We start from the raw sequence: 24,902 nt of genomic DNA on the forward strand, positions 1-24,902 counted from the left end.
TAGCTATAAAAACTACATATATCACATAATACATGCATACAAAAACCTGTAAGAATGCCATGGGCTACCCCACATGGTCTTTACCTAGGAATGTCATGGGCTACCCTACATGCTCTTTATCTAGGAATGCCATGGGCTACCCCACATGGTCTTACATCCAATGTCATGGGCTACCCTACATGGTCTTTACCTAGGAATTCCATGGGCTACCCCACACGGTCTTACATCCAATGCCATGAGCTCCCCCCGGGGTCTTCCATGCAAGTATCACAAAGACAACTAGCATAACACATATCATATAATCCCTAGCATACCACTTAGCATAAAGCTAACTATCATACCACATATCTATACTACATATAGTGTACCACATAACATAAAATGGGCCGGCCTTGGTACCTTAAACCCATTGGTATGGTTAGAAGACTCACCTCGCACTGCAGAAGCTTCTCACATGAATTCCTTAGCTGCTGCCCCGCCAGCTTCCCGAGCTGTCACTACCAATCAATATACCCAATTAGCATTTGGGTCCCATACCATAATCCTTAATCCATCCATGGAATAAAATGACCATTTTACCCCTGGCTCATCATGATCCAAAACTAAGGCCCAAACCCAAAACAAAAGCCCAACATTATAATGTCCATAAGTCATTTATTGGCCCAATTTCCAATTTGGGCCCAAACCCAATAGTCCATGAGGCCCAATTACAAAAAATTCCCTAAGACCCAATCCATGGCCTCATTTTCCAATTTGGGCTCAAAACCATAATGGGCCTCCATAAATAAATATTAACCCCAAAACCTGAGGGCCCAACAGGGCCCAAAACACAAATTCCAAAGCCATAAAACCCATAAATGGCTGGATTTTCCAAATTAGGCCCACGCTCCTTATTAGGCCTTAACCTCAGATCAAATCCTTCACTTAGTCTAGAACACAACCATTATAATGGTCTGATAGGGCCCAAGAATCTAGGCCCCAAATAGATAGCCCAAACCCAAAGCCCAAAGTCTGAAACCCAACCTGGCTAATACTCAGCAGTACGTTGCGCATACTCGCTTAATGGCTTGTATGTTGTGCGCACTGGTTTGTATGCCCAGCGTACTACCCTCTAGCCTCACTTCTGCCATTAAGCACTTAATGATTTAAGTCATAAGTCCAAACCACATATCTGAGTCCCACATAATGTCTAAACCCATAAAGTCACTGACTTGGTGACTTTGCATGCCCCCAATAAGACCAAATAACATTCAACTTTCATGGAAATGGCTCAAACTCCAACATAGATGGTCTTAAACTCTAAAAGTACCAACTTTATGGACCTTGAACCTCAGAAACACTAAGAGGGGCAACTCAAAGCTCCTGGAATGAAATCAAGACCAATAGATCTCATACTTGGGACCAAAATGAACAAAAACTCACAATTGGTAGATCTAGGAGATGAATGATCAATTTTAAAGCTTTATACGTTCATCAAGCTGAGAATGAGTCCCAAATGCCATATCCATAAGCTCCTCCTTGATTCCTATCTTTCCATCAAATTTCATCTTCTTGAAAATGGATCAAACACCCCAAAAATGAACTCCATAAGCTCAAAATGCCACCATGTATGATATAAGACGATTTCTAGGGTTTAGAGGGGTGGAGGATAAAGATATTAGGGTTAGGTTATGAGATAATGAGTTTAAATAGGGTCTAAGACCCTAAAATAGGGTTCTGATCTAACTGGCGTACGCCCAACGTACATATGGTACGCCCAGCGTACTCTGGGGAACATTTGTGGCCCTCTTGGTTAGTACCCCAACGTACTCCAAGGTACGTCCAGCGTACTAACTTCTACACTAGTTAGCCCCGCGTACACTTTGTGTATGCCCCGTCTACTCGGCTAAGCCTGAAAACCACGAAAATTCCAAAGGCCATAACTTCTTCGTTATAAGCTCGATTCCGACGATCCTTATATCCACGAAAAGGTGAAGAGAAGCCCTACACTTCTAACAACTCAAACCTTTCTTAATACCTTCCAAACAAAATTCCATTTTCCACAAAATCCCGAATTGCCACTTTACCGAAATACCCCTAGGCTCCAAAACACAAACCGAACACCAGGATCACTTCTAATACATCACTCGCACCCAAGTGGGCCTAGATCCTACCTTCCCAAGAGCCATAATCCTTATAATGACCATCCTTCGATCCACAACCTCATACTAGGAGTCAATTCGAAACAGAGCGTTATATATGCTTGATTGTGTTTACTCAATGCTCGCATGTTGCTTGCTTTGTGCTTTTAGGAGTCCTAGCTATCTTTAACTAACTAGTAAACGAATATGTTAAGTTACATATTGTGAGGACTAAATAGTTTCAGAAGGTTAGGTTTATCTCTATTTTGTAGCTCTCATTTGAGTCTAACCGTTGTAGGGTAGGACCTCTCATTCGACGAATTATCTAGTCGTAGTGATATGTAATGGTATTTGCAAGCTAGTTTGGGGAAAATAACAGGGACTTCTTATGCAGCTGATGGCGGAGAATGGGTTGGTGATTACCCTAGGGCAAGCCTAGGATGAGATTAGTGTGAGAACAGAAGTAGTAGTAGAAGGGACTTAATGGAGTCAAGGTAGTTCTTGAGGAAAGTACGGTTAGATGTGGAAGGTAGTATGGGACCGTACTACTGAAAGCAGAGGATCCGTACTCGAATCAAGGAAGGATGAGATGAACCCAGGGAACTTGTAGTATATGAGATCCTTCAAGTTATGATGAGTATTTTGATGATTGTTATGGTATATTTCTGAGTATGGTGACGCTACGTGGTAGACCAGATGGTAGTTCTGGTGCCGACAAGGGATTAGGCTCGGACTCTGGAGTCGGGAAGCTAGATGGTCAGATGAGGGAGTTCATCTCACCTGACATTACACACGGTATCACTAACCAGACTCATGTGATCTTTGGTACGGTCAAGGAAGGCATTTTATAGAATTGTGATGAGAGGCTGGGTGTATTCCGCACCGAAATTGCGGCCATGATGGGGACGCGTACATTGATGTTTTGGGAGTTTAGAGCTTGTGGAACTCTAGATTATCATGGGGCTAGGGAACCTATTGCAAGCAGCAGGTGATTGGCAGATGTCGCCAATGTTTTTGTACCAGCCGTAGTCCCGAAGGGGGACAAGGTACGACTTGCTTCCTGCCTCCTGAAAGACAGGGCACATGATTGATGGGAAGAGTTTGGTAGTGAGTTGAGTGATGAAGCGGCTGATGCTATGTCATGGGATGACTTTTCGACCAGATTCCGGGTGACGTTGCCCTGGAAAGTGAGGCGCAACAGTTGGCGCAAGAGTTGTTAGATCTCTGCCAAACTATTGAGACTATGGTAAAGATCACTACCAAGTCTCGGGAGAGAGCTTATTTGGTACCGCAGTATGTAGCAGATGAGAGAATGAAGAATGTGAGGTATCATGTAATACTGCATAATGATATCAAAAAGAGTTCGTGAGTATCTCGGGGCGCGAGACCATGAATGATTTGATTTCTAGACCCCGAGAGCGGGAGAATGATATGGAGCACATTGGGAAGAGAGGTTTGTGTCAGGTGCGTATAGTAGAGGGTCCCGGGAAGAGACCCAAGACTTCTGATCATCGGGTGAAAGGCTAGTAGGTCCGGAGTTAGTACAAGTGCGGGAAAGTGCACAAGGGGGTTGTCGTTCCAGGGGTTCAGGCTGCTACAAGTGTGGCGGGGTTGGTCATGTCAGCAGGGATTGTTCTCAGGGGACAAGCCCATTATGTTTTCAATGCGATCAGGTGGATCACAAGAAGGCCAACTGTGCAATGACGAGGGGAGGATCAATGAGCACGCCTGCCCCAGACACTTTGAGGATCACTGACGGATGAGAGGGTAGAGTAGGAGCCCCAGCAGAGAGGAGTCAAATTTTACAGTGACGTGTAGGAGAGATCGGGATTAGAGCAGGCGACGTTGCGGGTATGTACTTGTTGTTCTAATATGTTATATCCGTATTTTTTGGTTGTTTTCTTGCATCGGATTTGAGTAAGTGTATCCTACTAGCATTTGGATTATATTTTCAAGAAATTTCATATGCCAATTGCATATCGTGAAATACTAAGTAGTTAGTGAAATGTCGTTTTCCCTGTTTATAGTTCGGGGTGTTCAGTGTTCTCTCGGTTCATAGTAGAAATCGGTCAGGGGTATTACATGGAAAGCTTGTAATTAGCTTCATTAGGGTTATCCCCCTACATCGATGGGGTATAGTGGACGGACCAACTTGGCAAGTTGAGTCAACTAGGATGTTGACTTTGACTTTGACCATTGACCAGAGTTCAGCCTTAAAGGGGTTATGAGTTTGAAAGGGTAATTAAAGGAGATTTTTATGTGTAGGAGTTTGAGAGGAGTTGATCCCAAAGCCGAGGACATTTCAGCTACTACACGAAATTTGAGGTGAGATACCTTCCAGTAGAAGTGGTTCGAAGGCACCAATGTCAGCCCACTAGTAAGAGTTATAGTGGAGATGATTGTCTTTGTGATAATTATCTAGTTTGCCACTATCTGTTATGCTTTACGTGCTAGTATGTTATGATATTATCTGATAGTGGTAGGAGGGGTAGGATAGGCCCCAGTACCGGTCGAAAAGGTCGAAGGGGTATACCAGCACCCTGATAAGCTAGGCAGTATATGACTTATGATTTTATGTACTAGGATGTTATATGGTAGAAGTAGGGGGTGAAATAGTCCCTGGTATCGGTTGAAAGGACCGAAGGGGTAGGCCAACACCCTGATATGCTAGATGAGGTATTGGTCGAAAGGACCGAAGGGGTAGGACATCACCCTGATATGCTAGGCAAGTTACCGGTTGAAAGAGACCGAAGGGGTAGGCCAACATCCTGATATGCTAGGCAGTTACCGATTGAAAGAGACCGAAGGGGAAGTTCAGTACCCGGAATTGTTAGACAATATGTTATTATATGGTATATGGTATGATGGGGGAACTCACTAAGCTTCGCTTGACAGTTTTCATTTTTGGTTTCAAGTACTTCTTTTTCAAAAAGGAAAGGAGCTGACAGGATTGCAGCGCGTCACATTATGATTTCCGCATTATGAGATCTTTGGGAGTTGTAATCTAATAATACTTTTCTATGACATGATTTAGTTATTTGAAATATTGGTTTTTGATTATGAAATGAGTTAACACTATGGATGTTTTAAACTACTGGTTTTATACTTAATTAAAAATGAAATTTTTGGCTATGAAATTTGGGATGTTACATTTATATTTTGAGGATTCTGGGATATGTGACAAACAATTTTTATGATTGTGTTTGGAAACATTTATAAATTGAGTATTAGAGTTGTTAAACCGTGTTTTGTGTGGAATTAAAAATGAAAAAAATATATATTTGAAAATTTAGAGTGTTACAATTAGGGTTTTCAATCTGCCCCGCGTACCACCTCGTATGTTGGGCGCACGAGGACTCGCACCCCGACCCAACTTCGCTTCTATGTTGCACGTTCTCAACACTACGCCTTGCATAACCAGCTTCACATCAGTACACCATGTGTACCTCCCTAGTACGCCCCACGTACTAGAGTTTTTCCCAAACCCTAATTCTTCTGAAAGTCGTAACTCTCTCGATACCTATCCAATTTCGATGATCCTTATGTCCAAATAAAGGGACCGAGATGCTCAATACTAATACCAATTCATACTCACCCTAAGATATCCTGAACAAAAATTCGCTTTCCATAAAAACCCGAGCTAACAAATTACCAAAATGCCCCTTTGATTCCAAAACACAAAACGAATACCCGAAATACCTTAACCACTCCCACTAAGTCCAGAACCCAACCTCTCGAGGGTCCGAAGCCTATTAACACCCAGTCCTTTGATCATCAATTCAAAATGCGAATAATGAGAATAGGATGTTACAACTCTCCCCCACTTAAATTAGATTTCATCATCAAAATCCGTCCTTACCTTTCCCATCACATCCAACAATTTGGTCAATACCACCACCACCCGGGAATACTACAGCCTTCCTAAGGCAGTCGAAACCAACACTAGTAGAACTTACCAAAACTAAAAAGGAACGAACCTTAAACCCCTTGCAGAAAACCACCTCCATCTTTCCCGAAACTCGAAACTTCAAATTAATCTAACTTCCTGACAAACTGCCCACACTGAACCACTATAATACCATGACCTCATGAACACCATATTAAACGAAATTCTCCCAACCCTAATTATCTTGATGCTTCCATAGGAACAAAACCAATGATCAAATACATCTGCAGAATAATTACGCTTGACAGAAGGCTTAGATAATCCTTCGAGTAAAAGATTCATCCCTGCAACGGTTAGACTCATACGAGAGCTGCACAACATGGTCCAATCAACCACTCTGAGATTATTTAATCCAACCATGAGAGACTTAATATATATCCTGAAATACAAGCGACTCCTCACACGAAGCTCAAAACACTAAAACCATTCCGACTCGTCTTACTGCCACTTATCTACTTCCCAATGGCAGTTGAGACCTCCCTAGTCCTAACTTGTCTGCCATCTAACTAGATCACCTAAATCCTACCCGATTGCCGAGCCAAAAGACATACAAACACACAGTAGCCCTACACGACTTCCGAGAGCAACCTTATCTAGTGATGATACCCCAAATCACATAGACACCAAACCTACTGCTAAAAGAATGTCGCGAGACCAATTGTTGTCTCGTAACATACCCGGTCTCCAACGACCTACCTTCTCCTGATTCCAAACACGATGAGGTCCTCTTGAAGACATAACCAACCCAAGACACAACACAACAGCTCAATTGCTATCAAAACTAAACTCATTCATTGCCCTTGAACCCTACGATTGATGCCCGACTCGAGATCTTACCCAAAATCAATTTAATACTTCAGTCATACCCCAAGATTCACGAATCTACACTTGCATTCCACACCATAATTTTCCGATTACCGATGAACCCTCACTTGACCGAAAAATAATTACCCCCAAACCATTTTTGAGACTACAGCCTCACACCTGGTCCAACCACCAGATTCCGCAAGAATCCAAATAGCAAGGCAACCCAGCCTAAAACCCCTCTACGTCACACACTGATCCTCCACATGACCCTGTAACTCAAGATCTGATAGCTAGACCCAACGGTCTCTACCAGGACCTGCCTAATCTACCATAATCACATGGGCCTCGCCTATAAGTCATACTCCTTTAGAGCTATACGTCCTGAACCAACCCGGACCCCAACGGTCCTCAACCCAAAACAGAGAATATTCCTTGAAAACCCTGACCGACGTGCCCAAGGCATGAACTGATTCCTCTTCCATGCTCATTATCATCCCTATTAATAGTCTACCTTGAGCTGATTAATACTACGATCCCATCGCAATCTCACAACATTTCCAACCAACCATGGTCTTGCACTGGAATGCCATGGGCTCCCCCACATGGTCTGACATCCAAGTGCCATGCATCCCGAGCTAAACCCTGCAACCAACCAGAAGTTTGGTTACACATTCAAATCTCACGACCTAAAATGAATAAAAATAGAGATGTCGTCCTGCGCTCGGGAGTTTCCTGAACCCCTCACTAAAACAACCTCAATCTGAACAACCACTTAAATCCCCCCCCCCCCCCCCTAATTGGTCTCGACAAGGGTCTCCCACCTTTTAATCCTTATGGATCTCTAAGCCATCTCCCTTAAATAGCATGAACCACCCTTACCCTACGTTGAACAATACTAGCGTTCCATTTCTAGCCAAACTCATTGATCCCCTAACTCTCGAAATCCTGAAGGATGCTCTTGAAATCTTAACCAATCAGATAGTCCAATTTTCCTCTCATGATACCATAACAGTTCCCCGATCTCTTAAGCTGGCGGCTAAAACTATAACTATTGCCTTAATCCAACGGATCTTATCCCCTTTCCAATTCCAAAGAATTATTGGATTCTAACTGGCTGCAACCCATGCAAATATAAAGCTCTTCTAACATTTCCGATGACCAAATAACTCACGCAACTAACACCACCATCTCCCTGCTACCGCTCCTTTCCTAGCAACGACAATGCTTGAACCCAAAAGTTCTTCCATAAGCAACTCCGCTCCTACCGCAACAAATACTAGAACCACTGAACTTTGGAATTTACTAATTCTGACCATATACCTTCCGCATAATCCCTGAACAAATCTCGACCAAACCCAAAATATCAACTAAACACATTGGAACCCGCTACACAATATATAACCCCTTCGATAGCCCACTAATGATTCATGGCATGCAAAAGATATAACTCAATTCTCGAAAATGTACTACAATGATAATAGAGCAATAAAACGAGGATACGCTTACCCAAATCAGTATCAAATCCCAAGCATCATGAAAACTGATAATAACCGAGAATAAAGCAAAAGATAACATACCCGCAAAATCACCTGACGGAACATGGACCTCCCTTGGAACGAAAACTCCATCGTGTAGTTTCCTGCACGTGTTGCACTACCCCCGGCCTTTCTTGCCTCTCGAACCCTGATCAGAAAGTCTTGGGAATCTTCCAGAGACCCTCCCCTGAATGCACTTAACATGAACGTGTTAGCCATAACCGCTAACCACCTCCTGCCGACAACGGGGTCCCTCCCCTCATGGAATGTAGGAGCTCTACAAGCACGAAACTCATGGAAAGAAAGAATGCAAACTCCAACGATAGCCATAACCTCAGCACGGAACGCTCCCAACGCTCATTCAAGATCTTCCAAAAACGCCTCCTTGACCGAACCAAAAATCATAGGAGTTTTCTCCAAAACACCACGGGTAGTCTCCGACAAAATGAATCCCCACATCGGCTTGCTAATTGACTCAGTACCCTTACCTGAGTTGGAACCCAAACCTAACCCTCCTTCCTGGAAGCTCATCACCAAACGAGAATAAAATCATGTAGAAGATCATAACATACTCAAGAATCCTCTTCCCCAAGCTTCTTAGATTCTCCAAGATATCCTCGATTCGAGTATGGTTCATGTGTTTTCAGTAGTACGGGCCCAATAATACCTTCCACACCTATCCATACTTTTCTCAAGGATAATCCTGAATCCTCTAAGTCACCTACTCCACTCATGCACTAAATATTCGCTAAACAGCGACACGAAACCCACCAAAGCACCTCCTAGGCTCACCTAGGTTCCCAACCTCACCCTGCCATCAGCTGCTAAAGAAATCCTCATAATTCCAGGCATCCACCTCATGAATACCGACATATTCACTTAGTAGCTAACTCCTATCATCCAAGAGTTCCACAAAGCACAAAGCAAGCAACATTCGTGCAATAACTCTCCAATCCATAAAACTATCATAGAATATTCAACCTACATACCAAAACTCATGCAATCCTTTTCCACCCTCACTGTCGGCTGCCTTATGCATGAAAATTATACACATAACAGGATCAAACAGACTGTCAAATAATAGACTCTACCCTAAGACCACAACCAGGCAAGGAACAGGAAATAAGGCCAAATCAATTATTCTAGGTCTATAAGATCCTAACCGTATACAATTTGTAAAGCATACACTTAGCAGTTACTAATGCCAATAGATATTTCCATTACATCATAGCATTCAATACTCTCAAGACTACTAGGCACCACACATATCAAGCCCATCTATCACTAACTAATCAGCTCTAGCATACAAGTCCATCAGCGCATACAATAAACATACAAAGGCATCTCTCCTAGCATTCTATCATGCGAAAACTGAGCAAATCCATAGCCCTAACTAGCATGCGATTAACCAATTCATAAATCAAATCAGAACAGATAACATGTATGGGTATTTTGGGAAAACTTACTTGATCTTGGCTGATTGCATGCACCATACCCTTCTCTTATCTTAGAAAACATTTTCCTTAAAAATACTTTTCTTTTTTGAAAACTTTACTAATCCTCAGTTTGAGTTCAGACACACCCGAGAGTATGTCTGAATCCCTCAAACCAAGGCTCTGATACCAACTTGTAACTCCCCAAAAATCAAGACATAATTTTTTTGTTTTTAGATTAATAAATCATTAGAACACGTCCTTCCCATAAAAGCCAGGGTAAATTAATTTCTAACATAACATTAACAAATCAGAGTACTTCACAAAAAATGGAAACATGCGGTGGGTGCTCCGCAATCATCTCGAGCACTTCCAATTGAAAAATGGAGTACCTGAAACAAAACTGAAAACCGTAAGAACAAAGCTTAGTGACTCCCCCAAAACATAGCACACATGAAACCACATAAGTCCACATAAATCATGCATATATATATATATATATATATATATATATATATATATATATATATATATATATATATAAGGATGCCATGGAAACCCTCCACAATCTTATTCCGATGCCATGGGAAACCCCACATGGTCTTAGCCTAGAATGCCATAGGCTCCCCCATGGTCTGATATCCAATTGCCTCGGGCACTCCCGGGGTCTTCTATGCAAGTATCACAAAGACAACTAACATACTACATATCACAAAGACAACTGGCATACCACATAACACATAATGGGTCGGCATTGGTGTCTTCGACCCGTGGATATGGTAAGGAGAAGACTCACCTTGCACTGCTGAAACATATAGAAAACCCTTTGTTGCTGGCTGATAGATCCTCAACTACCAATAACAAAATAATACCCAATTAACAATTGGGTCCTAAACCATAATCATAACTTCAAACCTGAGGTAAAAAGACCATTTTACCCTTAACCTAGCCTTCACTAAAACCATGGCCCAAACTACAATCTGAAAGGCCCAAAAGTCCAATCAACTAATCAAAGGCACGATTTTCCAAATTGGGCCTTAACCTCTACATGGCCTTACCTTAAGGTCCAACCATCTTTTTAGTCCAAAGCACTTGGCATTCCTATGGCCCATTAGCCCATAACCATTCAAAGCCCAAATATGGTCCACTCATGGCCTGATTTTCCAAATTAGGCCTAAACCTCTCCAATGGACCTTATCCTAAAGCCCAATAATTTCCTTGGTCCAAAAACCTGTTTTCCAGATGTCTACGAAGGCCCACAATGACTTTGTCCAAGAAATGGCCCAACTCGAGGCCCACATTTGCGAAGTCCAGTCTGACTGAGTACACAGGGCGTACTCAGCAGTCAGCAGTACGCTTCGCATACTCGCTTAATGGCTTGTACACTGCGCGTACTTGCTTAATGGCTTGTACGCTCCGCGTACGGGCTTGTACACCCAACGTAATCCCTTTTTAATCCCACATTTAACATTAAGCACTTAATGCTTAGCCCATAAGTCGAAACCATAGATCTGAGTCCCAAATAGCGTCTAGACCCATAAAGTCACCGACTTGATGACTTTGCATGCCCCAAATGAACCCAAACACAAAATATAACACTCTACTACCACGAAAATGGTTATAACTCATGCATGTATGGATTTAAACTCTAAAGGTGTCAACTTTATGGACCTTGAACCTCAGAAACGCTAAGAGGGGCAACTAAAAGCTCCTAGAATAAAATCAAGACCACTAAATCTCATACTTAGGACCACGATGAACCAAAACTCATAAATGGTAGATCTAAGAAATCAATGATCAAGTTCAAAGCTTTATACCTCAAACAAGCTGGAAATGAGTCACATAAGCCAGATCCATAAGCTCTCCCTTGATCCTCATCCTTGCACCAAGCTCCATCTTCATAGAAATGGACCAAATACACAAAAAAATGGACACCATAAGCTCAAGATGCCACCATAAAGACTTAAGGACGAATTCTAGGGTTTTAGAGGGTGGAGGCTGACTTAGGAAATGAAGAAAGATGCTAACATTATGCTTATATAGGGTATAATTCTAAGATTAGGGTTTTCAATTTGCCCCTTGTACGCCCCACGTACCACCTCGTACGCCCAGCATATGAGGACTCGCACCCCGACACAACTTCACTTCTACGCTGTGCGTTGTCAACGCTACGCCTTGCGTAACTGACTTCACATCAGTACACCCTGCGTACCTCCCTGGTATGGCCTGCGTACTAGGGTTTTCCCCAAACCCTAATTCTTCCAAAGGTCGTAACTCTCTCAATACCACTCCGATTCCGATGATCCTTATGTGAAAATAAAGGGACCGAGACACTCAATACTGATACCAATTCATACTCACCTTAAGATATTACGAACGAACATTCGCTTTCCATAAAAACCCAAGCTGAAAAATTACCAAAATGCCCCTTTGATTCCAAAACACAAACCGAATACCCGAACTACCCGGAATACCTTAACCACTCCCACTAAGTCCAAACCCAAACCTCTCGAGGGTCCGAAGCCTATTAATACCCAGTCCTTTGATCATCAATTCAAAATGGGAATAATGAGAACATGATGTTACAAGTTGACATTTACTTCATAGTTGACCGGCTTCACGAGTGTATCTTTCAGCTACTCTTCTCTAGAAAGTATGTGTCTAGATTCCAATGTTGATTGGCTCTTCAGTTACATCGATCCATGAGCGAGCCAATATGCTCTCTTCATCTGTTGACCAAACACGAGCCATTTTTTACAGATGAAGTTTTGAAGATGAAAAATAAAAATGTTAGGAGAGTTGAATTAAGAATGTTTGAATGTGGTGAAGAATGAAGAATCAGTGACACGTTTTTTTTATTAGAATAGTCAATGGCCTAATATTTTTTATGCATAATAGGCTTAAATATTTAAAACTTGGCTTATGCCCCTTGTATTGTCTAATAGTCTGACCAGAAGAGCAAAAGTCAAATGAGTCGTTAATTTTTTATCCTCAGTCGCCCCTCTATCGCTCACGCTCTAACCCTTGCCGAGTCGTTGTCACTACAACCTTCGCTGATAATCAATTCATCACGCCCTCCCTCCCTGATCAGGTATGTTCTCAAATAGAGTTTTCAGTTCTATATATATATATATATATATATATATATATATATATATATATATATATATATATATATATATATATATATATATATATATATATATATATATATATAAGTCATTGGTATACAGTCATCGAGTTTGGCCATTGAATTCGGCATGCCAAGTTGGTGGCCCGGTGTTTCACCAAGCACATGTCGGCAATTGTCGAGTTCCACTGAGATCAGTCCATGTAACCTTATATGTTATCATTTGTTACAACAAAGATAAATTTAATGATAAAATGAGGAAAGTTAAATATTGTATTTTAGTCTTATAATGAACATTGTGACAACCCATCTCTTCATGGCAATGAGCGACAACTTTTTGTAATGAGAAAGAAAATGAAAAATCATTAATTGTTTTTTTACCAATATTTCAAAAAATATTATGGCATCTCATCACTTCTAAATGGCATATTCAACATGTAGTGTGAGAAAAATGAGATGAAATGCAAATTAATGATACGACAGGGTAACACATATGACACCATTTTCTCTAGCTTTGTGGTATGATTGTCAAAAAAGTCTTGAAAACAGAAAGTTAAATACAATAAGTTTGTTTATATAGAACCATTTATTAAAAGTAATTGTAGGTCTTTGAAATATATAAATTATATAAACGATATGTAAATAATAGATATGTGATTTTTTAGGGAACCTACTAAATTTATTATAATAAATAGATGTTTTTTTTTTCTAAACATCTACTTTTATATTAATACCTTTTATTTTAAAAATAAAAACACTTGTAACTTCGAATAATTTTCTTTTTAAAGTTTTTAAAGGTGTTATTGAATTGTTATAGAATGGTGTTGTAATAAGTAATAACCATTTAAAGGTGAAGGTTCTCCACCATTTTTCGTCTCTTATAATTTATTTGTTACATCGATTTTTCTTTCTTCTTTTATTTATATCTCTCACATCACACAAAACATGAAAACTCATCTTTCACATCTCTTTCAACTCATTTATTTTGATTATTTTTAGATAAATACAAACTAATCACAACACATGGGAACTCATCTTTCACATCTCTTCCAACCCATTCATTTTTTTAAATCAATACAAACGAATTTAAATCATAGAAAACTAATTTACAAAATAGTAAAACAAACATATAAAACTAATTCACAAACTAAATAAAAAAAAAATACAAAACTATTTGGTTACATAACCTGCGATACCATTACTTTGAGGATTCATTTCATCGGCGGAACCACCCTCCGTATACGTCGTCTGCCCACCCACTCCGTCCACCCTACCCACTTACACATCAATGAGTTCCAAGTATTTGCGAATGACTTCATCATATGGACATTTAGTTAGGCCCTACTTGTTATACAAAATACATAACATAATATGTTGTAAACCTGTATAAATTCTCTCAAATTACCAATCTCCCGTTATAAATATGTAGGTCTTTGAAATATATATGTAACGCCCCATTCCTGGTACGTTGCTTATGTGACATTTATTTAGAAGTTTTTGAGAGGGACTCGGCGAGTCTATGGCCCGACTCGTTGAGTGGGGATGAGATTTCGAGCACGTGTTAGTCGGCGACTCGGCGAGTCCATATTCGGAACTCGGCGAGTCTGCCTGCCAGGTAGAAACCCTAAATCCCCGGGTTTGCACCCTATTTAAACCACCTTATGAGCCCCCAAACTCGTCCCCTTCACCCTCAAAGCATCATTTAGCAAACCCTAATCGTTTCCTTGTTTTTTTTTGTGCATTTCTTGTGTGAATCTTGAAGTTTTGAAGAGAAGAAGGAGGCTAGATCCAAAGGAGAAGAAGAAAATCCAAGGTCTTGCTCCCATTTCAGAGTTCACAGTATTTTATTATGGTTTTTGAAACACGCAGCATATGGTTTTATTATGTGATACTCAGTCTCATGGGTTTTGTTATAATAAAAATCGAAATTTTTGGGTGGTATTTTTGGGTTGTTTCAATATAAATTATATAAAAATATATGTGAATAATAGATATGTGATTTTTTAGGGAACCTACTAAATTTATTATAATAGATAGATGTTTTTCTTCTAAACATCTACTTTTAGATTAATACTTTTTTATTTTAAAAATTAAAAAAAAAATCATAACTTCAAATAATTTTTTTTAAAGTTTTTAAAGGTGTTATTGAATTGCTATAGAATTGTATTGTAATAACCATTTAAAGGTGAAGGTTATCCACCATTTTTCGTCTCTTATAATTTATTTGTTATATTGATTTTTCTTTCTTCTTTTATTTATATATCTCACATTACACAAAACATGAAAACTCATCTTTTAAATCTCTTTCAACTCAATTCTTTTGGTTATTTTTAGATAAATACAAACTAATCACAAAACATGAAAACTGATCTTTCACAGCTTTTCCAACCCATTCATTTTTTTTAAATCAATACAAATGATTTTAAATCATACAAAACTAATTTACAAAACAGTAAAAAATACATATAAAACTAATTCACAAACTAAATAAAAAAAAATACAAAACTATTTGGTTACATAACATGCGATACCATTACTTCGAGGATTCATTTCATCGGCGGTAACACTCTCCGTATATCTCGTCTGCCCACCCACTCCGTCCACCATACCCACTTACATATCAATGAGGTCCAAGTATTTGCAAATGACTTAATCATATGGACATTTAGTTAGGCCCTACTTGTTATACAAAATACATAACATAATATGTTGTAAACCTGTATAAATTCTCTCAAATTACCAATCTCGTGTTATAAATAGCCACACATTTTGTTATCTATTTTTTCCACTATTTAATAGAAATTGTTTTCACAAAAAATGTTATTTTAAGTGAGATCTACAACTTTAATTAATCAAACTTGTTACTAACATGACACATATAATCTTTTAGAGTTAAATTTTTTCAAAAAAATTGATAGTTACCCTTTTCCTAATATATGGATGTATATCGATGTACTTGAAGATTATAATCATATAAAATAAAAGTTAGATAGTTAATTCTCTTTTTGCACAAAATAAATTCATTTTGTGAAATTCTCTTTTTACACAACATAAATTCATTTTTAAGGCAAAACAAATAAGCATACCGATTAAAACAATTTTCAATTTAGCTGAAGATTATAAATATACAAAATAAAACTTAGATAGTTAATTTATTTGTTCATGACTTGATTTTGTAGACTATTATATTACATTTTGCAAATTATGGTTGACACATCCAAATATAGAAATCAGGATCGATAAACCGAATTGAATAAAAACCGTTATTTAATTTAATTATTGATTATAATTTTGAAAGCAAGTTTTCTATTTTCAATGAAAGGTGAATACTTAGGTTGCATTTAGTTACGAAAAAACAGTTTTCATTTTCTGTTTTTCGTTTTCCCTTTTCAGTTTTCGTTTCTCGTTTTCAGTTTTCATTGGAAATTTAGAAAACGCGTTTACTTAAACTTATTCATTTTTCATTTTCAGTTTTAGAAAATTAGAAAACGTGTTTAGATATGTATATTTTCTATCGGTTTTCAATTTTAGAAAACGGTAGTGGTGGTACGGTGGGTGTGGGGGCAGCGGCGGGGGGCAATGGTGGTGTCGATGATGACGACGCTGGTGGTGGTGGTGGCGGTGGTGATGACAGGCAGCGGTGGTGGCGGCGGCGGCGGTGGTGATGGGATAATGGTGGTGGTGATGGTGATGGTGATGGTAGTTCGGTGATTGTGGTAGTGGTGTTAGGTGTGTGCTTGTGTGTGTGTGTGTGTTTATAGGGGTGGGTGTCGGTATGGGTGTATGTTTGTGTGGGTGGATGTGGGTGTATGTTTGTGTGTGTGTGTGTGTGTTTTTGTGGGGGTGTAGGTGTGAGTGGGGGTTGGGGTAGGTGTGGAGGTCTGTTTATTTTTTATGTGTATGTGTGTGTGGGGGTGGGTAAAGGGGGGCGGGGTTGGGGTAGGTGTGTGTGTTTGTGGGTGTGTGTGTGTGTATTTGTGGGGGTGAGATTGGGAGTAGGTTGGTATGAGTGTGGTGAGTTGGGGGTAGGTAAGGGCGGAAGTAAGTGTCTGTTTATATTTTAAAAAAAATTTGAAATTAAAAAATTATGGAAAAGAACAATTATTGGTTTTCCAAAAATTTTCAATTTTTTTATAATTTTAGAAAACACAAAATTTTTATTTTCTATGAAAAATTTAGAAAAATAGACAAACTAATTTTCAAAATTCTCATTTTTTTTGAAAAATCTTTTCGGAAATTTTTTCCGAAAAGCAACCTATTTTCCCACAACTAAATAGACATTTGATAAAAAAAACACATTTCTATCGATACCTATACCGCTACAAGCAAATTTTTAATTAGTCTCAATTTTGTTTTAAAATCAAAATGGGTTTTCGAATTCAATATGATATGATCCGGTTTTAACCCAAATACCCGATTTGATCCCCCACATTATCCATCCCATGATCCCAAACACATCTACCATAACAAAGAAGACGACAGTGAAAGGAAAAAAAACAAACCAAAACGCCGTCGTATTACATATCCATTTGACGAAATTTGTCCCTTTCTTCCATCACCCCACCTTACCTTCGTCACCATCACTTCTCCAACCACTGATCTCCTCTCACAGCATCAAAGATTCAAGATATATTAAACAAATTCAATCCAATCCCCCCACTCGCCGACCACAACAAAAATATCTCACCCCTTCCCTCGAATTCTTCCCAAAAGCAACCGACTTTAGAGAAATCTGGGCCCTTCTCTCTATCTGTTTCCTGATAATCTTTATTATTATAATCACCCACATAACCGGCATCTTAGGGAAGAAGAAGTGGTTTCCGGGATCTTTTGTTCAAGTTAATCAGCCGCCGGTGATCATATACTGTGGTGGGATTGATTGATTTTTTGTCGTTTGGTTAACTGGAATGTTATTTGGGTTTGACTTTTGACGCCGGAGAATGGATCGGTCGATGGCAGCGGCGAGTTCCGGTATTGATTTACCGATCATGCACGATAGTGACCGGTATGATTTGGTTAAAGATATTGGGTCGGGTAATTTTGGAGTTGCTAGGCTTATGAGAGATAAACAGACTAAAGAGCTTGTCGCTGTTAAGTATATCGAAAGAGGTGAAAAGGTCAGTTGGGGCTTTTTCTTTCTTTTGATTTAATCTGTATCTGTTTTTGGTATTTTCTGATTGATTGATGAAATACCACTATTGGATTTTGATCGATCCTTTTTGGGTATTCTTAATTTCACTTCAAACTGTCTAATTTAAGGGAGTTATATTTTGTTTCCATTTATGGATCTTTCACTTTCTTCGCGATTGCTTTAGCAATTAGCAATTAACAATTAGCATCCATGTTAAAATTAAACAAATAGCGAGGAGCAAAGATTGTAGGATGAACATTTGGGGGAAATTAAAACCATGAAATTTAATTGTTTCCCTAAATTAGCGATAAAATTCACATCAATGAGTTGACAAGACCTCATATTTCTAGGACTGCAGCTTGAAATCGGAGCACAAGCTTCTCCATGTTCTTAGCGTCAAGAGTATAAGTTTTTTCTTTAAAAATTATGTGGGAATTGTGAAGTTCATTGATAACTCGATAATTTGATCATTGTTCTAATTAAATTTGATATTTATTTTCAGATAGACGAAAATGTTCAAAGGGAAATCATCAATCACAGATCTTTAAGACATCCTAATATCGTTAGGTTCAGAGAGGTGCAATCATTTTCTCTATTTTCTTGTTTAAATTATCATTTTTAATAACAAATTAATTACTAATTTCATTTTTTTTAAAAAATATATTTTAGCTCATATTGACCCCAACCCATTTGGCAATTGTGATGGAATATGCTTCTGGTGGGGAACTTTTTGATCGAATTTGCAATGCAGGGAGGTTTAATGAAGATGAGGTTCTTTTCTTTCTTTCTTTTTTTTTTTCTTTTTTTCTTTTAAATTTTATAGGAAATCTTTTGTTGTTTTTTTTTCTTGCAAAAAATTTAATTGTGTTGATTATGAACAGGCTCGATTCTTCTTTCAACAACTCATATCTGGTGTCAGCTATTGTCACTCTATGGTAAATTAAACTTTTACATTTGTTCAGATAAGTTTATTAAACTTTTTTCAAGAGATTTAAATTAACTACTCAACTTACAATTTTGTTTCATTGTTATGAAATTTTGTATTTGTTTATTGAATGTGGCAAGTTTATGGAAAAACAAATCATTAAATAGTAACCAAGTTTCAGTTTTATTCCGATTTTGTGAAAATGTCAGAAACATTAAAGTGATCATGTGGCATGTGTATTGAAACTGTATAATGAAATTGTTTCAATAAACCTCCCACATCAACAAAAAAAACGAAAGTTTATAACAACGAAACAAGAAATACAAAATTTCATAATAATAGAATAAAATTGCAAGTTGGGTGGTTAAAGAAAGCCTTCGAAAATTAGTTTAAGGTAATAAGGGGAACAAGTTTTAAATTTGATTACTATTTAATGAAAATAGTTTTGCTTTTTATTATTATTTAGGTATAGGCTAATCATTTCATTTTTTATTTTTTTTCATCATTGAAGCAAGTTTGTCACCGTGATTTGAAGCTAGAAAATACGTTGTTAGATGGAAGCCCTGCTCCCCGTTTAAAGATTTGTGATTTTGGGTACTCAAAGGTAGCAGATTTTCCCATTCGTTTTATTTGGTTCGTGTGTTTTTGTACTTTTGATAAAAAAAAAAATTATAATTTTCTTGATTTTATATTTGCAGTCTTCGGTGTTGCATTCACAACCAAAATCAACCGTTGGTACACCAGCATATATTGCCCCCGAAGTGTTGCTTAGGCAAGAATATGATGGAAAGGTAGGTTGTACTGCATTTGACATGACACAGCAGGAGAAGACATGACAAAACAGGTTGTACTGTTTGTTTGTCACAGAGGACATGACTTGACTAGACATTTTGTACTCATGATATAACATAACAAATTGTACTTTTTGTGATACGACATGACTAAATATGTTGCACTGCATTTGACATGACATGATAGAACAGTTGTACATGACATAACATGTTGTAAAGCATTTGACATGCATTAGACTGAAACCGAGACTGAATTTTTGATCATTTTTTTTTATTTCAGATAGCGGATGTTTGGTCATGCGGGGTGACATTATATGTAATGCTAGTTGGTGGCTACCCTTTCGAGGATCCAAACGAACCAAAAGATTTTCGAAAGACAATACATGTATGACATATAAAATATATTTCAACTTCATTGTCACGATATTATGATATATATATTTTTTTCACTTATATCAATCTACTTTCGTTATCTACAGAGAATCCTACATGTCCAATATTCAATCCCAGAAAATATTCAACTTTCCCCCGAATGTTGGCACCTCATTTCAAGAATATTTGTTGGAGACCCCACACAGGTCGGTCTTTTTTTTTTGACTTAATACAGAAAGAACAACATAACAGATATTTACGAATTTACCCTTTGTGGAACAGAGAATAACGATGGCGGAGATAAAACAACACAAATGGTTCCTAAAGAACCTTCCGGAAAATCTCATGGATGAAGACAAAATGATGACAAATCAATTTGAAGAACCGGATCAACCGATGCAAAGTGTTGATGTGATTATGCAAATAATATCAGAAGCAACTATTCCACCTGTTGGTCTTTATGATCTTGATATGATGGATGATGATTTGGATGACTTTGATTCTGATCCAGATGAACTTGATATTGACAGCAGTGGTGAGGTGATATATGCAATTTGATGATTAAATTTATACTATATATGACAAGACATCAAGACAAGGTTTGTGTATGTAGAATCACTTGTGGGTTGTGTTTAGATGTTGTCACGGGAGTTTTTTGTATTTTGGGTCGGGTTTTTTTCCGGGCAGTGTGGGCAAATCCCGGGCAGTTGTAATGTTGCCCGGGATTTTGGTGTTTCTGGTTTAGGAAAGACCCGACCTTTTTTAAATACCAATGGAAATTGACTATGACTTTTTTTTTGTTACAAGATGATGAAATCGAAGCCATGTATAATTTTAATTGCATGGATTATTCATTATTATGTTATTCCACGCCTATTTGGAAGGTTAGTGTCATAACATAAAGGGTAAAAAAAAAATTTCATAAAAAAAAAAAGACTATGATTTAAAAAGGAAAAATTGCTATAGAATGTAAGAAACAAGAAATCAGTTCATAAAATACCATTATTTTAATGGTGTTTTGTGAATTACCTATTTATGATATTTTTCTAGGACATGTACAAAAATACAAATAGTTTGTTATTATTTATGACGCTAACACTTTTGGGAATTTCCATAAATAGGAATGCTGAATTCTGGGCAATGTGTTGCATTGTTGTTTAGTTTCATCGGGTGTGTATTCATCTTTTTTTGACAAACAAAATCGAAAGTAAATATTTAAGTGAGAGGGGGTGTGTATATTCATATATTAGATAAGAGAAATTAAATATCTTCCTGTGTTTTGTTTCTATAAATCTTTATAACCATTTAAATAGTAATATGTGTAATATTTAATATTAATTTAATGATATTTTAATATATTAATATAATAAATATCATCATTTAATTGGATAGGAAGATTTGTAGAAACAAAAATAAAAGGATATTTAATTTCCCATTAGATAAACATTTGAATTTAGGGAAAATGTTTTATAAATAATGTTATGAGCTATTTACTTAAATGAACGTATTTTGGAAGCTAAATCTTTTACAATGAAATGATGACCAATGTTTTACAAGGGTCTTCCGATTCGTGAGGATGCATATTAAAAACGCTCATTTAAATCTCAAGTAAAACCATACCATCAATTCAATCAACTATTAACTCATAATAAATATAAATAGAAAAAATTACAACCCAAATCTCTTTTATTACCTTATAAAAAATGGCAAAAATTTAATGTTTTTCCGAAAATAACCTATGATTTCCTCACAGCTGTGATTTTACACACTCTAGCTGTTATTTCCTCTATTTTAGGATACGATTTGGCCCCAATTTATCACAACTAGGAATTCTAATGCTTTTGTAAACATTAATAATGATAATATTTGTGACTAAAACTTGAAAGTATGCATGATGTTTATTGAATAACACCAAAGTTTCATCAATCACTCTATGCAAACACTTTAAATAGTCAAAAAAATATTGGAAACCCTAAAAATCCCGGTTTAAGTCCAATATGTACTAGAATTTCCTTATTGGGCCTAATGGACCAATAAGCTTCCAATTTGACTATTTTGGGCTTAGAACCCTTAAATGGGCTCTAATTGGACCCACTCTCATGAGACTTAACCTTTTTGGGTCCTTATAAGTCTAAAATGGATTAGTTTACCTTTAATGGGCCTTATTGGGCCATAACAAATCCAATTAGCCTTAATGGGCCTCAAATCCATTCTTTTATGCAAGAATTGGGCCGTGAACTACTCTAAAGGCCCAATGGGCCGAAAACCATCAAATTGGGCCTCATATTATCGGACTCAAGCACTAAAGGCCCAAGCCATTTCTCTTCCTTTTCTCTCTCGGCCCAAGTAGAAAAAAAAGAGGTAAAGGGGGAGGGTTGACTTTGGGAGGTGTCACCTCCATATTACACACCATGTATCCATTCATGGACTAACATGCATCCATAATAGTCACTTCACTTTACTTCTCTCTCTCTCTCTTTCTCTCTCTCTTTCCTCTCTTCTTCCTCTCGGCCAAGAACCACCAAAAACACACACACACACACACACCACAAATTCTCTCAATTTCTCTCAAAGATCGCCCTCTTCCTTCCTTCAAATAAATCTTGAAAATTAGTTTGGATTCAAGGATTTTCTTCAAGTGTTGTCAATCTTTGGTAAGTGCTAGCATACACAAACATCTTCTTTCATTTCAACATCTAGAACTCTTTCTTACAAAGCTTTACTCCATGAACACCTTAGAAGCTTTGTAAATTCGAAATCAACTCAAGGAGGCTTGCTAGGACCAAAAATCTTCTTCATTTCTTCTCCAAAACCAAAACCACAAACCAAGGTGAGTTCATACCCCCATTGTTTTCAGTTTTTGCTTGTTTTTGGAGGAGAACACAAGTACCATGTGTTGATCTATGTGTGTATGCTGTTATATGTGATTTCTTTGGTTTATGTTGTGAAAATATGATGTTATTTGCTAAATCTTGAAATCTATGGCTAAAGTGTGAAGAATACATAAACAAAGTACATAATAAACAATTTACTTCAAAGATCTAAGGATCTTTAGGCTTAAGAAGTGAAAACAAAGTCAAAGTCCTTTTAAGTGTCATTTTTGCAAAAATAATCAAAGTTTGGGTAAAATATGTAATTTTCGGTTTTATAAAGACAAAATGGTATTATTTACATATAAATCTAACTTTTATGAAAATAACAATTTTCTAGGGGTCAAAAACATAAATTTTAGCTTATTGGGCTTTAACTTGGGCCTCACGAGTTTTTGGGCCCAAAGTTGCGAAAAAATGAAATGTTGAGGGGTTGAATTGGAAAACTTATCAAACTATGAGTCTAAAACATGAATAAACTATTTTTAGGGGCTGAAAATGACTTTGATGCAAAAATTGGACTAAAAATGCAAAGTTTTTGATTTTAGGGTCAAATTGTAAAACTTACGGAATTTGAGCAAAAAATGTAAACTTTTTACAATAAAGGCCTGGAAATGAAAAATACAATAGTTTTGGGCTGAAATTATTATTTAAATAAAATTTGGGTCTAAAATGTCAAGAAAAACAGTTTAAGGACCAAAAATGTCAATTTTCATAAAAGGGGACTAAAAGTGCAATTTTTATAGATTAAGGGGCTGAATTGGTCAAACTAAAAATTTTTGTGCCAAGTAGACAAATATTAAATTATTGGGCTAAAAATATTAAGTTTATAACACATGGTTTTAAATATACATATATGGTTAGGTTATTTTGTTTTCACTATCTATTGTGTGCATGTATAATTGATTCTGGACCAATCATTTTACTTATTTTAAGAAAGTAATTAATGCATATTATATGTTGAAGATATAATGGATGTTAATTACATCTTCAGCATTTAATATGCATTAATTACTTTTTTAAAATAACTAAAATGATTGGTCCAGAATTAATCATACATGCACACAATAGATAGTGAAAACATTTGAACCTAAGTCTCTCTCTATATATATATATATATATATATATATATATATATATATATATATATATATATATATATATATATATATATATATATATATAACCAAACTTCGTTATAAATCAAACGTCAAAACATTTTAACACTTCGAATGAACATCTCACTTACAACAAACAGCTACATTACGAACTTAAGATCAATAAATTATAAATGATTCAATGGTTGGGCTCAAATATCTTCTATTCGTGCTATTGGGCCTTCATGGCCCAATATCCTGATTATTGGGCCCAATATAATCATACGTGTTTATTGGGCTTCTGGTGACCCAATTACATACCCAGTGGGCCTTTATTAGCTTTAACATACTATTGGACCTTAATGGTCCACTTGTATTGCTAATAAGACCTTAAACCTTTATAGTATGCTTAATGGGCTATAACGTGTCCGTAGCATACTCGACAGCCTATAATAACATACAAAGTTAGTGGGCCTCTGTAGTCATCTTCTCTTCGTCTGTTAGGCTTACCTTTATTCAAGTAAACATAAATCGGGTCGTGAAACAATGTTATACAATTTCTTTTGGATTAGTGAGAAACAATGGGCGACAACAATGAGTGTTGGTCATAGTCTGTAGTTATAATCAAAGTCTCCTGGAGGGAGAGCGAGAGTTTGTGTATAGATCTATACGGGGGTGACTCCCCCACACCTAAGTTGTTCGCTACAGTTAGACTCGGCCAGTCTAGGGTGACAAAATCTTAATT

At 37.3% G+C, this 24,902-nt stretch overlaps 1 protein-coding gene across 2 annotated transcripts; it reads left to right on the forward strand.

Moving 5' to 3' along the window:
- The first annotated feature begins 17,522 nt into the window (after positions 1–17,522).
- Positions 17,523–20,996, forward strand: LOC111891467 (serine/threonine-protein kinase SRK2E). Of its 2 annotated transcripts, XM_052770654.1 has the most exons (10): positions 17,949–18,088; positions 18,453–18,504; positions 18,605–18,679; positions 18,772–18,873; positions 18,984–19,037; positions 19,539–19,631; positions 19,726–19,818; positions 20,099–20,203; positions 20,298–20,396; positions 20,473–20,996. In XM_052770654.1, exons 2-10 carry the CDS (start codon positions 18,487–18,489, stop codon positions 20,746–20,748), a joined length of 915 nt encoding a protein of 304 aa, XP_052626614.1. In that variant the 5' UTR covers positions 17,949–18,088; positions 18,453–18,486; the 3' UTR covers positions 20,749–20,996. The 2 variants fall into 2 exon arrangements, with proteins under 2 accessions (XP_023743295.1, XP_052626614.1); XM_023887527.3 differs by lacking the exon at positions 18,453–18,504 and having other exon boundaries at positions 17,523–18,088.
- The last annotated feature ends 3,906 nt before the right edge of the window (positions 20,997–24,902 follow it).

Source organism: Lactuca sativa, chromosome 4, assembly GCF_002870075.4.
Source record: "Lactuca sativa cultivar Salinas chromosome 4, Lsat_Salinas_v11, whole genome shotgun sequence".
In the NCBI taxonomy this organism is placed as follows: domain Eukaryota; kingdom Viridiplantae; phylum Streptophyta; class Magnoliopsida; order Asterales; family Asteraceae; genus Lactuca; species Lactuca sativa.

Excerpts from the sequence above, each read along its gene's own strand:
- LOC111891467 (XM_023887527.3), top strand. The coding sequence starts at position 17,912 with ATGGATCGGTCGATGGCAGCGGCGAGTTCCGGTATTGATTTACCGATC. Across the intron at positions 19,632-19,725 it reads GTGATTTTGGGTACTCAAAG|TCTTCGGTGTTGCATTCACA; the intron begins GTAGCAGATTTT and ends TTATATTTGCAG. Across the intron at positions 19,819-20,098 it reads GGCAAGAATATGATGGAAAG|ATAGCGGATGTTTGGTCATG; the intron begins GTAGGTTGTACT and ends TTTTTATTTCAG.